Source organism: Poecilia formosa, unplaced genomic scaffold (genome assembly GCF_000485575.1).
Source record: "Poecilia formosa unplaced genomic scaffold, Poecilia_formosa-5.1.2 Scaffold9, whole genome shotgun sequence".
Taxonomy (NCBI): Eukaryota; Metazoa; Chordata; class Actinopteri; order Cyprinodontiformes; family Poeciliidae; genus Poecilia; species Poecilia formosa.
Window position 1 is genome coordinate 837,184 of NW_006799948.1, and position 23,109 is coordinate 860,292.

At 40.5% G+C, this 23,109-nt stretch overlaps 1 protein-coding gene across 4 annotated transcripts in view; it reads left to right on the top strand.

Moving 5' to 3' along the window:
• The first annotated feature begins 270 nt into the window (after positions 1-270).
• The window catches only part of LOC103155860 (kinesin-like protein KIF21A), a 31,683-nt gene continuing 8,844 nt past the window's right edge, over positions 271-23,109 (top strand). For 2 of the 4 annotated variants that reach the window (XM_016663620.1, XM_007577743.2), the window contains exons 1-19: positions 272-665; positions 12,884-13,106; positions 15,253-15,435; positions 15,839-15,988; positions 17,180-17,314; positions 17,416-17,580; positions 17,721-17,836; positions 17,913-18,108; positions 18,190-18,379; positions 18,534-18,597; positions 19,072-19,278; positions 19,956-20,016; positions 20,290-20,401; positions 20,487-20,675; positions 20,775-20,974; positions 21,733-21,840; positions 21,930-21,998; positions 22,101-22,246; positions 22,317-22,461. In XM_016663620.1, coding sequence (XP_016519106.1) covers positions 622-665; positions 12,884-13,106; positions 15,253-15,435; positions 15,839-15,988; positions 17,180-17,314; positions 17,416-17,580; positions 17,721-17,836; positions 17,913-18,108; positions 18,190-18,379; positions 18,534-18,597; positions 19,072-19,278; positions 19,956-20,016; positions 20,290-20,401; positions 20,487-20,675; positions 20,775-20,974; positions 21,733-21,840; positions 21,930-21,998; positions 22,101-22,246; positions 22,317-22,461 — 2,703 coding nt within the window. In that variant the 5' untranslated portion in view covers positions 272-621. Of the gene's footprint in view, positions 666-12,883; positions 13,107-15,252; positions 15,436-15,838; positions 15,989-17,179; positions 17,315-17,415; positions 17,581-17,720; positions 17,837-17,912; positions 18,109-18,189; positions 18,380-18,533; positions 18,598-19,071; positions 19,279-19,455; positions 19,504-19,955; positions 20,017-20,289; positions 20,402-20,486; positions 20,676-20,774; positions 20,975-21,732; positions 21,841-21,929; positions 21,999-22,100; positions 22,247-22,316; positions 22,462-23,109 lie in introns of all 4 variants that reach the window. The other 2 variants (XM_016663610.1, XM_016663614.1) reach the window with 2 other exon arrangements.

Here is a 23,109-nt window from a genome sequence, read left to right on the forward strand (position 1 = left end):
TTTAATATGTCCCCGCTATAAATATTTATTTAAAAATGTAAAAAAATAAAAAGTTATTAAATTGTGATAATTTGGGTCCCCACAGTTTTAATTTATTGTTCTAGCTATGCTAACTAACTGTATTTGTGTTTGTGTCAACCAAGTAGTTTATTATTATTATTATTATTATTATTATTATTATTATTATTATTATTATTATTATTATTCTGTGTTGTTGTGCTTTGTCAGGATTGGTGCAGCTCGGGAGGAGGAGCCTTGTTACGTCCTCAGTCTTCGTGGAATCACACGCCAAAGCGGTTCCTCGCGCTTCCACACTCTTCACCACGCGCGGCTGGAGCGACAGCGAGAGACGATGCGGCTGGAGGACTGACCACCGCCGGCTCCCTTTCTGCCCGGTGCCGCCTCATGTTCCGAGCAGACACTTCGCTGCGGAGCTGCATAGAAATGAGCCTAATGGCAGGTTGAATGAGAGCGGCCGCCGTGGAGGCTGCAGACCGACGCGCTTCGCTGAAAGGAGGCAAGAGGGGGGGGAGGGGGACGCTCGGCCGTCTTGTAAGAGGATAAAGAAAGGACGAAAAGGGAAAGCGAGCTATTTTTAAGGCGGACTGTTTCGGTGACGCCATGAGCGGGGGAGCGGACGAGAGCTCGGTGCGGGTTGCCCTGAGGTAAGGATGCAGAGGAGAGGACCCTCCTCTGGAGAGATGCTCATCTGTCACACCTGCTAGGATCCGTACTATTCCTGCTGCAGCATCCCACTATGTAAACACTGCATGCTAACCTGGATTTACACTTCTAGATCCATTTGTATTCCATTCAGAGTGCTTTATTTAAGATTTAGCAGCATAAATCATAACTTATCTGCATTATGAAGATCCTAGTGTATGTTAATATGGAACTACTCCTTTTCAGTTTTGGCCTGTGGAGTGGATTTATGAATGAAAATCTTAGGTGCCGGGGGATTAGGCCCGTACAGGTTGTCTCTTGTGCTCGGATTAGATTGTAATGTGAGGATGGAGGATCACCCAGTGCTTTTGATCGCCTCAAATAGATCACACTACTCAGCAGTACCTTCACTTTTAATACCTTGGATCTACTTGATCTGTTTCTTTGCTTTCAGGCTTTTTCTATTGTGTATTCTTGCAGTGTTTTTGGTTATGTTTTGATCTACTAGCGGTCCCTCCCCCCCATCTGACCTTTGCCCTTTATTTGCTTGTCACTGACAGCAGACTCACCTAATCCTACCTTTGCTTATCTGTGAAAAAAAAAAAAAAATAAAACAAACTAACATAAAGAAATGACATGGCTTCACCGAATGCGAGTTTGTCTTCAAACATGCTTGTGTTTGTATTGGAATAGACGAGCTGCAACGTCATGTGATCTGAGTGGAAGAGAGAGGACAAAAGCTGCTCCCTCTCATGTTTCTCGTCCCCCGCCTCGCTTGCCTTTTCTCGTTATTTTGCATTCAGACTTTGACCCTGAGCCTTGTTTGCCAAGCCAACTCGATTTACAAGCCGGCCTCTCTCTCTCTCTCTTTTTCTCTCTCTCTCTCTCCATCTTAGATAATAAATAATCTATAATAAGCAACCTGATTTCATCAGTACAAGACAACCTTCAAGAGCAAAAACCCTTTTACTAGCTTAAGGTTGTGACAATTTTGCTTGTGAAAATAACTTATTTCAGTGACTCTTGCATGCTATTGTATGATTGTGTGCTCAAACAAGCTTCTCGGAACATCACAAAATAGACTGCTGAACATGTTTATGTAATTTGTATAATTTGAAGTTTAATCTTTAACGTTTTTTATTGGGATTTCATGTTCTAGTTCAACACAAACTGCCACATAATTCTCAAGTGTCAATCTCAATCTCACTGGACAGAGATCATCTGTCATCACAAATTTTGAAGTCTTGTCTCAGACTCTCAATTTCATAAGCTTCTGACTTTAACTAGACCATTCTGACACAGGAATATGTAGCTGCAGCTACTGTATATGTGTTGCCTCTAGCAGGGTTTTTTTTTGTTTGTTCAAGTTTAGCCTCCTCTGATCAGTTCATGCAAACTAATATAATTCATCGTAATGACATTTGCTGCAGAGTGACTCAGCGTGTAATTGTAAGGCGATTTAATGACACAAAGCCAGTATGATCTTGTCTGAGGTCAGCAGTGTCTGAAAATGCTTTGTCACTGAGCTAAACACACACTCACATGCACACACGCACGCACGCACGCACGCACGCACACACACACACACACACACACACACACACAGACAGACAAGGTAATCCACTTCATGGTATCCTGACCTAACCCTGTAATGGTACGAAGATGGATCCAGCTGCTGTTTCACCGCAACTTCATTACAAAACACACTAGACTGCAGAAACTAATCCAACATTTTTGGTTAATCGAAAGAAAAATTAAAGATGATGGCAAAGATTGGAACGTTTTGTAAGCTCTATGAGAATACCACAACAGGCTAACAAAAAATACTAAAGTTTGCATCTGTTTTGCAGCTTCACACCAATATGAAGTTTAGACTATAAACTTCATATTGGTGCTATTGTATGATTTATAGTCTAAACTTCATATTGTTATTTAGTACAAGATATACAGTACTTAGACTGAGATAAGGAAATTCAAAAAACTAAATTAGATGATTCTATTCCCAACACGCTTTAGCATCTTTAGCATCTCAGCCACTGTCAGATGTAGGCATTCAGCTTACTTAATAAATGATTGATGTACAGATTGTGAATGTATGATGCTTAATATATTATTAATATATATTATAACTATATTATTGCACCGAATATTGTACCTCACTTGTAATATTACAGAGCCTGATATTACAATGACGGCAGTCCTAATTGAAATAAATGGAATACCCATTTTCATGTAGTCAAAAAGAGATGAGGCAAAATGCAAATTTATTTTTATTTAGCTTTCATATTAAAGTTAAATATGATGCAAATCATCAACTAAGTCAAATTTGCAGTTCATTCATTCTCCACAACTCAAATTGTGCAAGCAACGCATGTGCCCCCCAATGATGACATCACTTTCCATATACGGTAGGGGTGAGGGTTTCTGACATTGGCCTAATAAAAAATTGTGATAAAATGGCTTTTTTTTTTTTTTTTTTTTTTTAATAATGCTCCTCAAACAAACTCATCAGATTTTGACATGGTGCGTTCTGCACAGGTCCTGTGTTAAGATATTAAAATGTGTTAAAACATTTTTTTAAAAATTGGTTTCTGATGACATGATGAGACAAAACTAGGGCTGCACCGATATCAAAATTTGGGCTGATATCAACATCCGATATTTATATTTTTGTCTTGGCCGATATTTACTGATATTATGTATAATTCGATTTCGACACCTTTGAATTAAAAACCCAATCAGAAACGGATAAAAATAAATATCGGTTGTTCATATTGACCCAGTTTTATTTTTCCGGTCCATAAAAAATGACTAATATCAGCCGATAACAATGTAGGTGCCGATATATTGTGCATCCCTGGATTAACGCATATGGACTTTCAATGGATTCTCTCTTTAGCCTCATACAGCTACTACTGACCTGAGTTGATGCTGGGTATAGCCATAATCTGTGTTCAAAACTGTTGAGACACATTGGCAATATCTGTCAGCAGATGCATTAATACATTTTGGTAATGGTGCTTTCATAGTTATTTAGATTACTATCATGTTGTTTCTTCTGCTTAGTTAAACCAACACAGATGGAGATTGATGACACAAACAGTTTGGTGTCATAACAAAGAAAACAAAGCATAAATCAAAGTAAATACAGTAACGTGTGTTTCTTAAATTTGTAAGACCTCGAAAAGAACACGTCATCCTTAAATCGATGATGGTGCCATTTGCATTCAGTGCTTAATAAATCACTCATCTCATTCCTTCGTAAGCCCCAAACCCCACCTCCACGTCGGTGTTTTCACCGCAGCTAATCGTCATGGACACATTCTAATTATTCTAAACCTTTGTAGCTAGTGAATCTGGTCTTCTCTGCCTCTGCCATACGGAGTCCGTCAGGCTCGGCTAGCAGGTCGTTGGCGTATACCTGCCTCAACTTGCGCCACTAATGCCGTCTTTTAACAAGTTCTGTAATCCGCCATCCCAACAAGACCACGGTGATGAATCACTTTATCGACTTTTTTTTTTTTTTCAGGTGTGGTAATGGACAAAAGGAGAAGGCTGCTGGGTACACAAAGGGAAGGCCCCAAATTTTGATTTGTTAGTGGAAAAATGATCCCTCCTCATGTGTCCTGACAATAGTATTAATGCTTAAATCCTACTGGGAATCTCAATTGTAGTATTTCTACCTTGATGACAGAACAATTATGTTGCTATGTTACACCTACCTTACTTCACTGTCCCCAATAGTAACTCCCCCTTAGCAACTTTAGGTGTTTTGCTACTTACATATTTGTGTCTTTTTGTTTTAACACACCTCTCTTTTATTTAATTAAACATTGAAAAGAGGCACATAGTGGCGAGATGAGGCTTTTGAAAACAAAACTTACCTGTTATTAAGTAAATTATATCAGTAACCTTCAGTAATGCTCCTGTATCTCTAAGTGGCACCACAATTGTACTTTATCATATTGTCAAATGTATTGATGTTAATCAATATCTGGAGCCAACAGTAAATTGAAGTCAGACTGTTAGTTTTTTAGGGGTTCAAACATTATTATTATTAAAAGTTTATCACGATAACACTAAATTCCGATTTACGATTTTTATCAAGATAATCCGTTTCAGCTTGTTCTGAATTTAAAACAAGTTCTAGTTCTGAAAAAAACGTAGAGACTTATTTATTTTGGCAACAGGATTATGTGTAAATGAGACAAGCATGCAAAGTGCAACAAATTGACCAAATATATCATGACTATTTTTTGTGGTTAGCTGTTGTTAGCTGCTGTTAGCATTGTCCAATGGCTAGGATTAAAGCAACTTCTATAGCAGCAAACGTCTGTAACCAGCAAAGAAAAAAAAAACAATTTTCAAGGTGAGATTTTAAACTAGGAAGGGAACAAATGTTTGTTTATAATGACAATCTGTAAAGTCGTGGTATGAAGAAGGTGCACTAGTCAGGTCTAGAGTTTGAATATTTTGATACACTCTTTCTCAAGTGTCATTCTACACTGAGGAATGTAACATAAAAAATCTACAAGTACACAAACACCTTAGATACACACAAATAATAAGAACCTAAAGCTTAATGAATGGGAAGCATTAGCCAAAACTTGGTAGTTTTTACTCCTCGTCTGGAAGAAATCTCTCTTCTTTTGACATTTTTATGTCACGTTTGAGAAGAAAGACCTCTTGGTTCCGACATAAAAGCCGCATGTGCACATGTGTGTTCTTTGCACACATGCATAACCTGCTGTTCGTCCAGGCAAATCCATCCTAAATATTCATGAAGGAAGTCAAGCGAACTCAGACACAAAAGCAAAGCAAGCAGCAAGCCAGCTGCCAGCTGATGCCATGTGATATTCCCCCCTCAGTGACATTTGATAACAAAGGTTAATTTATTATGGATTCCACTTATAATTAGAAGAGTTTGTGGTAGGCTTTAGAAATTCATCATGTTTTAAATACTGCTTTCTTCATCTCCAAATGAGCCTTGCATTCCTATATTAATTGTTATCTCTGTCTTTCTAAACATTTTCTGCATTTGAGTTCATTTCACACACGAGTCATGATTAGGTCACGCTGCCCTTGTGAGAGAAATGTTTTCCATGAAGCTACAAACAGTGCTGGAGGCCAAACGATGTATGCGTCCTTTGTCGCTGCCAATCCAGACATCATCCACCATGCTAGCCTTGCTCCTCTGCCACTCTCTCCTTCCTGCTGGGTGACCTTTAGCCAAAGAAGCACTCAGTACTCTGCAGTCAGCGCTCTGACAATGGAACAGGTTCTGTCAAAGTTGTGGGTGTGCTCAGTGAAGGGATAGCGGTCAGTCACCACACCAAAGGAAACCAAAAGACGGCCTCAGCGGAAATCAATCTCCCTCTGTTTTTCCAGGTTTTCCACTCCATTTTGCGTCATTCCCAGATTCCCTCCGTGACTGCCGTTTCCAGATCAACTCCGGAGTTCAAAGTCTTCTTGAGTGGCGGTGAAACACTCCCAAACAGTGTCGACGAGATGTTAAATTATGTCTAATTTCATTTGCCTGTCCAAAATTCTGATGATTCTACACTAGTCTACTCTACCCAGCCGGATAGCGCTTCTATAAAGAACTTGTTTCAGCTTGAGTGATCCGATGAACAGGCCCTTGATGTCAAGACCAGCAGCAGGACAATAGAGACTGTTACTGAGATGCACTCCCACTGGATCGTGGTCAGTTACGGCACTTAACATCTCTGGATTTATGTCTTTCTGGTTTCCCTTCAAGGCCGCCATCAGACGTTAGCCTTCAAAAAAGGCATTACACAAGCCAGCATGGTCCATAACCATAAGAATAAAAATACACAAGCGTCTACTGGCTAAACGACACATATGCTTTTTCCTATATGTGGTTGTTATGCAAGCGAGCTTCCCTTAAGAGCTTCGTCAGGCAATCTCCAGCTATTATGGTTATGAGCGTTGGGTGGGTTTTATTGATCCCTACTCTGTTCTTGACCAATTTTCCCAATAATAAGTCTGGTTTCTCAGGTACTGGAGTGCAAACATAGCCTTTCTGCCTTACTGTTCGCATCGCTATTGACAGGATGATTTGATATCTTCACGCCGGTTCATGTGTTCGTTTTTTTACCCGTCTACCTGCCATTGTATTCTATAGTACATAAACTACAGTCCATCTTTAAAGACTAATATCCATTCCTATATATTGATCATGATGCTTTCTGAAGGTCTTCAGCTCCTTAGTTGTCTGCTTGAACGAAGAGCCAAACCCAATTTAGGTAAATGCCACACTACTTGGACTACATGTTGTAGTCTGAGTTTAACATTGAGCAGTTAATATATGCCACTGGAAATAAGGCATATAATGAGATAGAGCTCCAGTTATTCAATAATAGGTTGTTTTATAAACACGTTTGGGAACTTGGACACGTTTATTTGGCAAATTGTGCCTGATTTACGGCCTTATAAACATGGGGCTATGATAATGTAAGGTGATGATGTGCTTGTGAGTCTTTTCTGAGCCTCTGAATAAACGGATTTGTTTTCTGCTGCCTTTTGGGCTCAGATGTACCTTTCTATTTCTGGCAAAGCTTTCTGTGTCGTCAGCCGGACACAAACTGGAGCGTAAACAAAATCCTAAGGGTTAGATTGCAGAGGCCCTGAATCAGGACTCAAAGCTCTCATTCTTGTTAACGTTGGTGATAGTCAATCCTAAGGGGAATGGCTGCAAATCTAGGGAATTGACGATTTGGATCGTTGTCAATAGAGACTGCTGTCGGCAAGCAAACTGATGGTGCGTTATTCAAGATGGATGACATCAGCAGTCAGGTGGCTAATTTATCTCTTTACTGTTCTTGTTTCTCCATCTTTACCCTAATCTGTTGTTATCAAGAGGGAGCAAACAAATGACTTCATGAGTGACTTATAGATTCATAAGCTTAAAGCTTCCATGTTTGATCATGAAGGACGAATTATGACATCAAACAGTTGAAACCAGATATCTACATACACAGAATAAAAAGACACATGCACCCAAAAGGATTGTTCCAAGTCCTTAAAAGACAATTATCCCTAGCACTGAACAACTGTATGTTGACTTAGGAATTTGAAGAAAGTTACAAAATAAATCTCTAAAAGAAAGGTTTATTTATCATTTAAAAGTAGAAATCATTTTCAGTAATTAGTGCGCTTTAATCGAACTTCAATCTGAATATTATGTATATATTTTTTTATGTACACACCAATTCTTTCACACTTAGACTCCAATTTGACTCTTTATTTTGTTGCACAGATAAATATGTCTTTTTGTTTGTTGAAATGCACTTCATCCCTTAAAACACTAAAAAGGATTAATAAAACTCATTAAAATCGAGAGAACAGCTAGCAGGATTGCTGCACGTTCCTGCCGCGTAATTTTATTATCATCTCAAGCTGTGGTGTAAGAGAGGTGCAGTCAAAGCGGCACAAGTATAATTTGGAATTAACTTGTTTATTTTACAGCTTATTAAAACAGCTTAAAAGGGGCTTTGTAAAATCGGAGCTCTTATGTAAAGCCAAATCGACCGTAAAAAGTTGGTGTCAGTTTGTGCTTATATTGCAAACTGTTACCACGAAGCAACCGCCACTAGAGTACTGAAAAGGAGAAAGAAGCTGCGCAAGTTAGAACTGGCTGTTTTCTAAAACAAACATAGAGAAGGCGAAGGGTATGGAAAATGGAGCAGAAGCAGAGCGGACTGGGTTTTGTAGAGGTCAAGTAATATCATTATGTCTTCTGGTTAGCGCCCTTTCAATATAATCTACACATCTACCATCCCTTAGACTCGTATAATGAAATATCTTAACATTTACATTTTCTTCTCTTATGGACTGCCACAAAAGTTTGACAATCATAACTAATCCCAAAAGAACACATACATACACATGCTTGACCAATAAGCATGTGACGCAACTTTGTGACCTGACCTGTCACAATAACAAGTTTTGCTGGACGATGAATTGTCCCGGAGGTTATTGCTATAGACGATAATATTGTTTTGAGACCAATTTCAAATAATAATATAACGGCAGTGCCATAATAATGCAAGACCCCATTCTTAAAGATGTTCATTTCCAATGAACATTTAACACTGGAAGTGGAAGACATTCTAAGTATCCAAAATAAACAAAACCCGACAACAAAACAGAAGCAACTAACTAAAATGAATTGTAGCGACTCTGTAATCAAAATTGACCTTCAAAAAAAGGGCCAGTTGAGACCAAAGCACCAGAATGAAGACCTTTATCACCCAGTTTTTGGTAGAAAGACAGAAATAAACAATGCAAATTGAAGTTATTGAATCTATTTTAATTTATCAAGCAATTAATTGACATTTCTTATTGTGACAGGCCTATTTGTGATGTTTCCAGTCATTTCCTACTGCATATACTCGTCTCCGTTCCAGGTTCACCTGTGATTTAGCCTCGTTTTATTAGGGTGCGTTCACACTGCAGCCTGAAGTGACTCAATTCCGATTTTTTGGCAATTCCGATTTTTTTGCCGGGGCCGTTCACACTGCCAGTAAATGCGACCTGTATGCATTCTGCAGTGTAAACAGGCAAACGACCTGAAAGTGTCCCGCATGCGCAGTAGAGGGCGCAATAGCGTCAGTGTTCTGCCAACTGCCATAAAAAGAAGAAGTGCTCAGTGTTTGCGGAAGTAAACATGGAGGCTAATGGTGGAGCTTAGCTTACATATTTGAAGTTGTTATCCGGCCGGAGCAACATATTAACAACTTAATCCTCATATAATCCGTCATGGTTGTTGTTTTCTTCCCACTTGCGCATATCAGGACACAGAATAGTGAGATTTGTTGAGAATCAGTGACGTTCAGTTCGGATGAAGGTGACCTGGACGTTAGGTCGCATTTGAATCGGATACGAATCGGATATGGGTCAGATTCGAAAAAGAATCCTACCTGTGCTGTTCACACTGCCATGAAAAGATCGGATACAGGTTGCATTACGTCAAAAAAATTGGAATTGAGTCACTTCAGGCTGCAGTGTGAACGCAGCCTTAGATGGTGCACAGAGATTCTTAATGTTGTCGGGTGTCTTTTTGTTTTTGTCTTTGTTCTGATGAAAACAACCACTCAGATCGGGCGTGTATTCCTGATATAATAATCCTCGTTCCTGTGGTTTCCTTTGTGTAATCGCTCTTTTTCTTTCTGCAAACATATTTATTACTTACTTATTACATACTTTATTCTAAAAGTAAAAAAAAATAAAAAATAGTGTTGCTATGGTTTCGGTGCAGACTCAGTTTAAACAATAACTCTAACTCTTCGATTTATTACTGTCACTGCGAGCAGCCATGAGTACCACAGTTATTATTCTGGATTACAGTCCTGTGTTGAGTTTTTGGGAAGGTGGCCAAAAGGGGATTATTGTACATTCAACCCTGTAATGCCTTAAATCACTCAACTAAATCACCACCTGCTCAGGTCACCTGAGCCCTATGGCTGTAATGCTACAGTCAGTTTCACTGGGGACAATGTGGCTTAATGAGACCTTTTGAACACGTTTGTCTGTGATTGTAGGTGTTGGAGGTAAAACAACTGAATGTTTCTCCTCTACCGAGCCCACCACAGTGACACCACAAAAAGTATTGCACTTTGGGAGTGGAAAAGTGCTAAACTGATAATTTATTTGTTTGTTTTACTAATTAAAGTAAAATATATTGGTGAAGTTATTCAAATGCAGATATTGCGAAAACTATTTTCAAATTTAGTTTGTGATTGAGAGCTTATTTAAATACACTGCGAAAACAGTTTGTTTTTGTTTTTTTTAAATAAATCCATGTGGATTTCTTAAGAAAATGTAGATGTAGACTTTGTGAGAAGATGAAGTGGATTTTGGATAAGTTTATACTAGTATGGCTCCCCATTCAGGGTGGCATCAAAACCACGGCAGCACAGGAATTCAGAATAGTTTTCTTCTTTTTTTGTTTTTTTGTTTATTTCTATGTCTTCAATTTGTCGTTTCCTAAGTTGAATGTCTCCAAACTCCTCAAACTCAAGGTATTATTGTTAAATAAATAAAACTCAAAATATTAACTTTAGCTAAAAAAATATAAAGTAGTGTCACTGGCTCCTCTCCTGTTGTCATCAGTGCTGTGTAATCGCCTGGAGGCTTTCTTTTGAAGAGCTATGCTCTGATGTCTCACAAACACACACATGCATACACACACACACTGACCCCTCTCTGTAGATCACTTTTGTGTTCACGCTCCCATTCTCCTTTTCAGACACACACAAACACACACACACTCATTTGGACAAAGAGAGAGACTTTCATGCTTTTCATTACTTAGAAAGACTCTTACTATGGTGAATGTCAGTCTTTTTTTAATGTAAACACACACAAGTGTACAGTACACACAAGTACTGCACATAGAGTATAAAGCAATGCATAATGGCCTCTCTCTCTCGCCTCTCTCACATACAGCTTTAGCTGCCAGCTGAAAGGCACAAAAGCAGTCATTTAACTAAAGCTCTCAGGTGTCTGCTTATGTTTTGAATTTATTTCCATTTATTTATTTATTTGGGTTTGGATATAGCCTAGAAAAAGTAGGATTTAGAACCGGAAATTTTGCTCCCTACTCCTTACTATTATCTCAACACCCGAACTGGGTCTCAGACTTGTTTTTGCTTAAAAATTTAACTTTATTCTAAATTTTAACTCCTTAGAAAACATCTAGATATGTTACCTTATGACAACCTCTATGTTTAGTTTTAAAAACTGGGTCAGGCTATGAAATAATAAGAAAGTTTGTTTTTTTACGTGAACGAAAGCAAACAGAGCAATTTCTTAATGAAATCCAGGGCGGGACTGTTTGCTTAGAGCTCACTCCTCGCACCCTCCCTCAGTACTGAACACTGAGAGGTCTGTGTATGGGAGTGTGCTGGTACTGCAGGGTTTTCCACATGTATAAACACACACATTTCACAGTAGCTGCCCTCATCTGCCTTCTCTTGGAAATAGGTACACTTTTGTCATTACTCCCACAATAGTTTGTCATGGTGTTCAGTGTTCTATACTCCTTAATTAAGTGCTGCTAAAAAAAATCTTTTGGCAATTTAGAAAAATGTATGTTTCACTGGTACTTTAATTTATTCTAGCTTCTTTGGTTCATTATTACTTTTACTTGTTGTGTTTACTGCTAACTGGAAAATGTTAGCATGCTAACACATTGAAGTTTGTTTCTTATTCTATTACTTAATAGATGCCCGGCTGGACTTTTATAATAGTTAGTGATGAACACAAAAACATTATCAGTTTATCTCACAATTTTTTAAAAGCTAGAAACCTCATCATCATTGTGTTTTTTGCTAATTGTTAGAATGCTAACGGATTGAAGTTTTGTTTTTATCTTTTTTAATAGATAAAAACAAAACTTTTATACTAGCTAGTATAAAATAAAACTTCTGAGCTTTATTTTATACTAGCTAGTAACAGTCATAAAATATAATTTCTTGTAAAGCTAGAAACTTCATCATTGTAATAACAGTTAGCATGCTAACACATTGAAATGTGGTTTTATCTTACCATTTAATAGGTGCCGGGTGCATTTTATTTTATACTAGCTAGTGATGGATACAAAACTCTAATCAGTTTACCACTAACTTCTTTCAAAAACTTAAAGCCTTGTCATAATTGTATCTCGTGCTAATCGTTAGCATGCTAATGTTTTTAAATTAAAATTTAATAGGCTCCTGAATGGGCTTTATTTGAAACTGGGGCAATTTTTTTGGTTTATCTAACAAAGTAGCTAAAAGATAGCTAATGTTAGGCACTAGCTTGAAATTGTTAGCATGCTAACACTTTAAATTTTTACCAACATGTTAATAACAAGCTGAATTCATACAAATTCTGATCTTATATTGTGTTCTGTTTTATTTGGGAGTTGAAACTTAGGAGTGACCTTCTACTGAAGCTAAATGTGTGGATAAACCAGGAGGATTTAGCAGAGTAGGTGGTAGATTATGTTTATGTAATAATACTACAATTTCCAAGTCATTTGGCCAGCAGTGATGGCACAGAAAAAAATAGTTCAAATAAATTACACCAGAGGATACTTAGCAACCCTGAACAGGAGCACCTAGTGTACATACTTTTTTAGATCAACATTAGATTATTTTGCTTCTTTTGCTCATGGTTAAAATGTCTCTTCTCCACTCTTTTTTTCTTCTTCTAGGATCCGTCCTCAGCTGGCTAAGGAGAAAATCGAGGGCTGCCATATCTGTACATATGTGATGCCCGGAGAACCACAAGTGGTCCTTGGTAAGGACAAAGCCTTCACCTTTGACCACGTGTTTGACATGGACACGCAGCAGGGGACCATCTACACCCACTGCACAGAGAGACTTATCGAAGGCTGCTTCGAGGGCTACAACGCCACCATCTTTGCGTACGGACAGGTTGGTCAGCTGATATCTCTCGGTCAGGGCATGCCTGCGCGCGTTTCTGTGCAAATAACGCAGCGCACGTGCACGCTCATGCATCACTGTCTGAGGATTTCTCAAGTTTGCATCGCTCAAGGTAATGGAGCTGCTTCAAGAATCCACAGATATTTGGCAGTGCAGGGCATGAAGCTGATTTTATGCCTCACCGCCTCAGCCGGAGCAGCTTGACATGTTTTAACCTGCCCTCAACACCACAGCTTCAAATTGGCTGACTTACATTAGCCTGAGAGGAAGAGATGGAGGAAGGAGTCTATTACCCAATCAAATAAAGTGAGGACAATCTTATCTCATACTCGAGCACAGAAGTAAGCTCCAAAGTAAAAACATATCCTGGAGACATTGAACGCTTGCTGCACTAACCTGTCTGTGGACAGCTCTGGGATTTCCCAGGAGGATCAATAACTCATGTCTGCAGCTACTGATGCTGCTGCAGCAGTGGCACAAGTTTTCATAGTTTACTGCATTTCCTTCAGTCAGTGAATGAATCCCTATGGAAGCACTAGAGTAAGGAAGTTTCGGAGTGTTTTTTAAAAAAAATGGTGGTGTTTTTTTGCCTTTTTGCCTGTAAACTGCCCAGTTATACCTGCATACTTTCTTAAAGCTGTAGGACTATTGCAAAAAGAATAATTCATAAACCATCAATTATTTTTCCTACATTTCTCTTATTTTATTTGACTAGTTCTTATTTTCAGAGGCTTGGAGAATGTTTATATTTTAAGATCGGCTTCTTTGTTCCATTGTTTATTATAATAAACAGATGAGCATCAGTTTTCCATGTAGAGCTCTTTTATTAAAGATGCACATCTGTCCATTGACGCACTTGTTACCCTATCTGTAAATCTGTCCGTCCATTTATCTATTAATTCCCTCGTTCGTCCATCCAAACGTCAGTCTGTCTGTCCATTGATCAAGCATTCAGTAAGAAAACATTCTGTTGTGTCCTTTGGACTATTGGTCCATCAGTCTGTCCAATACAACATTCCAACCAAACATTGATTCATCTGTCTGTCCTTCATGACATTCATCCAACCAGCCATCAGTACTTCTATTGATTTATTTATTAATCCAACATTCCATTGTTGTCTTTAATCTATTCATTGATCCACCAATTGATCTGTTTCAACAACCCATTTGTCTATCAGTCCAACAGTTCCAACTATTGATCTGTTTCAGTGAAACCATGAATCCTCGTCTCCCTTATCAGTCGATCCATCAGTTTTTCCATTCACTGCTTTCCTTCCTTCCTTTCTTGCAGTGTCAGCTTGTTTGTAGGTTTCACATCTAAGGCCTCACCACTGCAGAATTATCTGCAATAAATTAAAAATCCAATCAAACAAAGTTTGTGCATATAGATTTAGAAAGATAAGTGGTTGAACAAAGGACTTCTCAAAAAAATCAAAGGCAATCCTGGTTATAAAAGTGAAGTTTTATATTTTCTGGGTCAGAAATTGATTGGGAAATCTGGCGACGTGAGTTTGGAAAAGTTTGATAATTTGACCTGAAATTGCTATTATAAGACTTTGTTGGAGGTTTTAGTTGTTAAAAAAATGTAATGGACAAACGATGCGAGAATACTCTCCATCAGCAGTTCATTCTTTAAATTGTAACTCTGCTGTTGTGCCTCATCTCTGCCAAGTGAACCGAATTTAACTGGAATTAAATGAGTAATGTCTGCATTGGGTTAATATTCTTTCCGCGCATCGTTCCACCTTTACGTTGATGTTCTCATCTGAGAGCTTCTCACTGGGGAGCAAACATTCACGCAAAGAAACCACAAGTGTGATCTTGGAGAAGTCACACACAAACCTCCACATGACGTATGCTCCTCCTGCCAGGGTCCTTTATATTTTATTTTAACGGTTTCAGCAGGGAGAAGCAGGGTGACGCATGAATTTAAACCCAAAGTTGCATTCCTCCTTTGGTCACCATGGAAATCGCCCCCTTCCCTCACAACCCATCCTCTCTCCCTTGCACCCCCAAGTGAGAAGGAGGGCTGACTAACTGAAGCAACAAGATGAAGTTTTGACTTTTTTTTGACTAAAATAAAGAAAACAGACATGACGAAAGTAGCGAAATTAAAGTTGTGTCCTCCTGTACCCAGACAGGTTCAGGTAAGACGTACACCATGGGGACCGGCTTCGACGTCAACATGGGAGACGACGAGCAGGGCATCATTCCGCGCGCCGTCCACCACCTGTTCAGGGGGATGGAGGAGCGCAGACAGGCGGCCACCGAGCAAGGCAGGCCCGTCCCCGAGTTCAAGATCAACGCGCAGTTCCTGGAGGTACGCCAACTCTCTTCCAGGTAGATCAAAGCGGACTCAGAGCGACGCTTTCGAGCACTACCAAATTAAAGCAATTTTTCGGGGCACGGTCTGAGCTCTGAACTCGCCGAGCTGGAAGCATTTTGGCTCAATTAAGCAGACGCTGAAAGAACACGCTGACAGCCAGAGGTCAAAGGTCTGCCGTGGGTTGTTAAAGTGTCCCGGATGACCCCCAGCGTCATTAAGCTGTCATTAGTTTGTCGCCGAGGTCGACTTCCGGCTTTTATTTTTAACAGACACCAAGTGGCTGCTGACAGCTGCCGAGGAAGCAGCTGAGAGTTAGAAGATGACGAATCATTTTCTTGTGTTTTACCTGTTTTTTTTGTTGTTGTTGTTTTGTTTTTTTCTCCCTCCTGGACTCTAGCTGTACAACGAAGAGGTGCTGGATTTGTTTGACACGACCCGAGACCTGGAGGCCAGGAGGCAGAGATCCAACATCAAAATCCACGAGGACGCCAACGGGGGCATCTACACCGTGGGGGTCACCACCCGCACCGTGACCTCGGCTGCTGAGGTCGGCTTTAAGCACCCAGAACACTCTGGAAATGTGCTGCTCTTTAAAAAATGTTGACATACACTACCTACACTAAATCTTTATGTCGTTTTTATATAATGCAACCTCCAATATAAATGAAAAAAAATTTATTTTGTCTTTTTTTTTTTTTTTTTTACATCAAGTTTTCTCTTTTTCAAATTACTGGCGCCACAGATTTGGCACCCATACTGTTTTCCTTAGCCCAAATATAACCAAAGCAGGAGAACATTCAAATAAAACCAATGAGCAACGATGATAAGGGTGATAAGAAAGATAAAGAGTAAAGAGTTACATTTTATGGTCACCATAGTGACAACCAGGCTTTCTACAACCAGTTATTGCAAGGCGTGGCTAGGAGAATCACAAATGTAAACATGAGAAGCTTGCTAAGTTTTACCAGAAATATAACCTGGGATTGTGGTTTGTTTAAGTGAGATTAAGATTGTATTGTATGTGAGGGAAAGCCCCTAATGAATAAAGCCACTGAGGCCCAAAGCAAATAGTGAGAGATCCGTCTGTATCAGCAGACTAATTAGTGCTGCCTTATTGTTTAAACAGGGTTCTGTAATGTAGAAACGCCAAGAGTCCCCATAGCAGTGCACTGGCTATTCTCTTCAAAGAACCCAGTAATTTCTTAAAATGATTTTCTTTTTAATTCCTTAATTGGATGTAGAAACATTACAAAGTTTAAGCGTGAGATTCTTCTGCAGTTCTGAAAGAAGTTCTTGTTTGAAGGCTTGTGTCAGGTTCGCTAATAAGTGCGTAGCTTCCTGTATTTTCTTTGTTCACCTTAGTGATTTTGGACTATTTACAGCTCATGTGAAGCTTTCCAAAAAGTTTTGCTACTCAAGCCTTACTGCAGCAAACAGCTGCTGTAGGCCTGTTGAAGCACATAAGAACTGTTAAAAATAATGTAACATTTGCCCATGAAGGAATTGGAAGGATTTATGGAAGAATTTTTTGTTTTTCAAATCTGTTTATGTTGTCTAGAACAAAGAGCAACTGTGAATAGATGGTACATAAGTCATTCAACTTGTGTCAAAAGATTTTATTTTCTGTTTTGTAGCTTTTTGAATCTCCTTATATGCCGATGACACCCTCCTTGTTTTTTTTCCCGTGTTTCTCAGAGTGTGCAAACGCTCACATTGTTGTCTCTTTGCCCTGTAACAGATGATCCAATGTCTGAAGCTGGGCGCCCTGTCTCGCACCACCGCCAGCACCCAGATGAACGTCCAGAGTTCGCGCTCGCATGCCATCTTCACCATCCACCTCTGCCAAGTCCGAGTCTGCTCTCCGGATAACAATGTAGGAAACGCACAAGGCTACAGAATTGAAAACTGTCCCCACTGGTCATAACCAACAGATTGAAAGTTTGAGTGTCGCACATGTCGCTCCTTCTCATCCAGGACAATGTCACTGACAACCGGCTGGCTAACGACTCCGAGATTGATGAGTTTGAGACTCTGACCGCCAAGTTCCACTTCGTGGACCTGGCCGGTTCCGAGAGACTGAAGAGAACCGGAGCGACGGGCGACAGAGCGAAAGAGGGCATCTCCATCAACTGTGGACTGGTGAGGAAGCAGATTCTGATCTGTCAATGTGGAAAATCTTCAGTGGCAGATCCCTTTGGGTGGCTGAGTTGGGGAACATTTCCATGGAGCGACAGAGACCCCTGGTGGTTAGAGAAGCAAACACTCTTGACTCTCCTCAGCTTGCCTTGGGAAACGTCATCAGCGCTTTGGGAGACCGCAGTAAACGTTCCACCCACGTGCCTTACCGAGACTCCAAACTCACCCGGCTCTTACAGGACTCTCTGGGCGGCAACAGGTTTGTGGGTCTGATTACTACAGGGCGACATTACAGGAAGCATGTTTATTCATTCCTTTTTTTGCAAATTTTCCAGCCAAACTGTAATGATCGCCTGCATCAGCCCGTCCGACCGAGACTTCATGGAGACTTTGAACACGCTGAAGTACGCCAACAGGGCGCGAAACATCAAGAACAAGGTGATGGTGAACCAGGACAGAGCCAGCCAGCAGATCAGCGCCCTGAGGACGGAGATAGCCCGGCTGCAGATGGAACTGATGGAGTACAAGACGGTAGGACTGGGGAACCGGGGTTGGTCAGGCATACAAGAGGAGCTGAAGACTTGACTGACAATCCGGCTCGATGATGCACAGGGGAAGCGCGTCCTGGGTGAAGACGGAATGGAGGGAATCAACGACCTGGTCCACGAGAACTCCATGTTGCAAACGGAGAACAACAACCTAAGAGTGAGAGTGAAGGCCATGCAGGAGACCATCGACGCCCAGAGGACCCGGCTGACACAGATCCTCAGCAACCAGGCCGGCCAGGTGTTGGCCAAAGCAGGTGGGCTCGTAGTTTCAGACTGTATGCCACTAACTTTTTGGATTTGAAATCTTAACCAGTCATGCCTTTGAAGGCAGGTTTCTGGAAATGTCACGTTTATCTTTGAGGGCGTTTTCCTTAAAGGGAAACTCAACTGTGTTTCATCTGTTCACAGGCGAGGGCAGTGAAGAAATCAGGAACATGATTCAGAACTACATCAAAGAAATCGAGGAACTGAGGCAAGCTTTTACAGTATTCATTTGATTCGAGCATCTCGTCACATTAAAACAAAAAGCTTGAATATTTTTTGTTGAGATTTTATATGTGTATATGTTTTATATGTTATTATGTTTTTTGGGGGGTTAATAACTGGATAATAAAAGATGCTCAATGGGAGATTTTATTTACAGAATAAAACCACACTACTTAAGGAGTTCTGGGAAAAACATAATTACAGACAAAGCATTTTTTCGTCATCTTAATTGCAAAATGTAAATATTCTTTATACAGTTTCATCTTAGTGTATTGTACTTTCAGAAAACAGCCTTTTTCTTTAGTTTGTATACTCCAATTAATCCATAGATTACGACATTATTTGATAATTATTTCAATTATTAATTGATCACAATTGATTGGATTAATCGCTTCAGCCCTAGCATGCAGAACGCGATTTTTCAGACGACGTCTAAATCTCGACTTTGCGCGTCTCCCAGGGCGAAGCTTTTGGAGAGCGAGGCCATGAACGAGGGCCTGAGGAAGAACCTGTCCCGGGTGTCGGCCCGCTCCTCGCTCTACGCCGGCCCCGCCTCCTTCCCCTCATCCGCCCTCATCGCCCCGGAGAAGGAGGCCAGCGACGTCATCGAGATGGCCAAGAAGAACCTGCAGAAGCTCAAGAAGATGGAGAAGAAGAAGAAAAAAAGGTGCGGCACCCTTTCTTTGAGAAAGTTTGAGACGGAGACTCCGTCTTCTGCGGCGTTTCCGCTGGGCTGCTCTGTCTCACTCTCTCTGTCCCTCTGCTGTCTTGTGAACTGCCCCTGTTCTCGCTCCTGTCTTCTCCACGTAAACCTCCTTCTTACCCCCCCACACTCTCTCTAAAGGCTGAGGCGGTACGAGGAGAATCAGCACCACGAGGCTGAGCTTGACAGGTCTGCACAGAATCGCTCACAAAGTGGAACATCCAGACTAACGGACGGCATTTGAATTAATCATTGACCCAAATCTTCTAACAGCTCCTTAAATCAACTAACCCTGACCCCTTTTCAGTCCCCGCAGGTGGTTTTTGCCCCTGAAAGGAGCTCCTAAATGCACTCTAAGAGGAGCTTTCCTGCACTTTAAGAGATGTTCTGTTGAACTTAAAATTTGGGATTTAAGTCGATCATTCTAGAAGGTTTTCCCATGCAGTGTGCCAGTTTTTCTCTTAATTTACATTTTGGCTCTGAATGAGTGACAGTCAGTCCTGATTTCCTTCCTGCCATGGTGTGATTCATGATGCATTCACGTTTAATAATCATCTCACCTCTTCTTCCTAATCTGACAAAATCTCTAACTGTTTATCTGTCGCTGCTGAATGAACAGGATTGAACTTTTTTTTTTCCAGTGTCGTCAAGGAGGAGCTCCCCGACAACGACCAGGAGAGAAGCAACGAGGAGGCGGAGGGGGTAGGTGGAGTTCCGATAGGAGCTCTTATTTTGAGATGTTTCGTTTCGTCTTGCGAGATATGAACTGTGGGATTTGCTAAGCACATTTTTAAACAAATTGTTGTAAGATTAATTTCTTCATTTCATTTTCATATTCATTTTTCACGCGCTCTGACACCAAGTATTGGAAATCATTGATTTCATTTTAATATTCTATGCAATTTAGTTGATTAGTTGATTTGTTGCGTATTAGTGCGTTAGTGGATTTTTTTTTTTGTTTTCCCCATTTTGCAGGACGCCAGCGGCCATGAGGATGGAGAAGACGCAGACGGAGAAGAGGAGGACTTCGATATAGAAGGAGAGGAGACGTCCGACGGCTCCGACTCAGAGGAACTGGACGAGAAAGGTGAGAGGTCGTGCGGCGACAAAGCGATAAACCCCCGCTTGACGGTTATGGAACTTTATCCGACGCTGCGTTTTTTTCCGCGCAGAGAACGTACAGGCCGACCTGGCCAACATCACGTGCGAGATCGCCATCAAGCAGAAGCTGATCGACGAGCTGGAGAACAGCCAGCGGCGCCTCCACACCCTGAAGCAGCAGTACGAGCAGAAGCTGATGATGCTGCAGAACAAGATTCGAGACACGCAGCTGGAGCGGGACAAAGTCCTGCACAACATGGGTAACGCAGAGGCTGCGACTTTTAACTCCTGAAAACCGAATCCAAAATATTTCTTTTTAGCTTTTTATTTCTTTCTTCTTTTCTTTTTCTTTTGTCCAGGTTCGGTGGAGTCTGGCACAGAGGAGAAGGCCAAAAAAATCAAGGCAGAGTACGAGAGGAAGCTGAGCAGCATGAATAAGGAGCTGCAGAAGCTGCAGTCGGCCCAGAAGGAGCACGCCCGCCTGCTGAAGAACCAGTCGCAGTACGAGAAGCAGCTGAAGAAGCTGCAGCAGGACGTGACCGAGATGAAGAAGACCAAAGTAAAGCTCCCCGCTTTCCATCCCGCCAGCACCAGCGCCTTCTTTTGATTTACGTCAAGAAAACGAGAAAATAAAACTACGAGAATAAAGTCATGTTTTGATAATGAGGTCATATGAGAATAAAGTAGAAATAATACGAGAGTAAAGTCATAATGTTACAAAAGTAAGGCAATACAACCAGAATAAAGTTGCAATATGAGAATAAAGTCAGAACATTTCAAGAAAAGTCATACACAAAAAAATTTAAATAATGAGAAAATGGTAGTATTACAAGAATAGTTATGTTATGATTTTATTCTCATATTGTTACGACTTTATTCTTCCATGATCTTATTCTCATGTTAATACAACTTTACTTTCATATTATTTTGACTTTATTTTCATTTCGACTTCATTTTCATGATATCATGACTTCACTCAAATTTTTGCGACTTTATTCTTGTGATATTATGACTTTACTCTCTTAATACTACAAGTTTATTCTTGCATTATTTTGACAGCATTCTCGTAAGATTTCATTCTCGTAATATTTTGCCTGCACCACAACTTCATTCTTGTATTACTATGACTTTTATTTTCACGTTATTTCGACTTCTTGTAATGCTACGGCTTTATTCTTGTAATACTATGATTTTATTCTCATAAAATGACTTTCTTCTCATAATTTTATTTGTTTTTCTTGTATGGCCCTTATACTCTGTCGTACTAATTACATTTTTAACATGGTTTGAATTTTTCCTGACGTGTCTGTCCACCAGGTGTCGCTGATGCGTCAGATGAAGGAGCAGCAGGAGAGGAGCAGAGCGGCTGAGTGCCGGAGGAACAGAGAGATCGCCTCTCTGAAGAAGGACCAGCGCAGAGCGGAGGCAAGAAACACCGAAACCCTCAGAAACAAAGACTGGTTTAATGGGAAAAGATGAAAATATTGGAAATCTAAACTTGAGTCCTGTTTCAGCTCCAAGTGAGGCAGCTGGAGGCCCAGAAACGGCAACAGGAGCTCATCCTTCGCAGGAAGAACGAAGAGGTTAACCAGGCCGCTCATTAAGAAAGCCAATTTAAAAACACAACCAGGTTTGAACATTTCCTCTTTTTTTTGTTTTTGTTTTTCCCTCCTTTCTGTTTGCAGGTGACTGCTCTGAGGCGACAGGTGAGACCCGTGTCGGGGAAGGCAAACAGGAAGCTGAGCTCGCCTGAGTTCGCTCAGGAAGCCTCGCCCCGGGCGACACCGGGACGGCCGCAGACGTCCGGAGCGAGCTCTTCCAACGGAGCGAGGTGCGCCCACCTGAGCCGCTCCACCAATCACAGAGTTCGGGGGATCTGACTGAGTCGCCTCTTCTTTCAGGAGCTCCCCACTACGGAGGGGAGGCGTTCACCTGAACCGCACAGCCAGGACCAAATGGCAGTCTCTGGAGAGACGTGTCAGTGACATCATCATGCAGAGGATGACCATCTCCAACATGGAGACGGACATGAACCGCCTTCTCAAGGTAACGGTGGGGAAATGAGTCCAAGAAAGTAGAAAAAGGGGAAATAAAACTATGAAATTACAGTAGACTTGCTAAAATAACTCTTGTTTATGTGTTTCATTGGGATTCTGTTACTCACCAACAAAGTGGCATATAATCAGTTTATGATCTATGGATACCCATTTCTGCCATGAAAGAAAATATAAAAGCCCAACAGGAAGTCATAATTTAGAGTTTTGAAATAATAAATTATGTGAATAAAAGAATATGAATTTTTAAAAGTCAGAATTATGACATAGAAAGTCTATTTCTCTTAGGACTCTTGCTTCATTTTCATATAATTGTGATTTAGACAGTCAAAATTGTGACTTTGAATCTCATAACTATGACCTAGAAAGTATAGCTTTGAAAGTTGAAATTCACTGACTTATAATTATGACTGAAAGTTGAAATTATGACTAAATCTCATTATAATGACCTACAAAGTCAAAGTTATAACTTTGAATCTTATAACTATGACTTTGAACTTGAAATGATGACTTCCTGTTTGACTTTTATTTTCTTCTTTAATGGCAGGAATGGGCTTCCATAGATGCTAGAGTAAAATGGGCAGAAAAAAAGCATGCCACACTTTTCAGACTTTTATTTATATATATATGTATTTATATA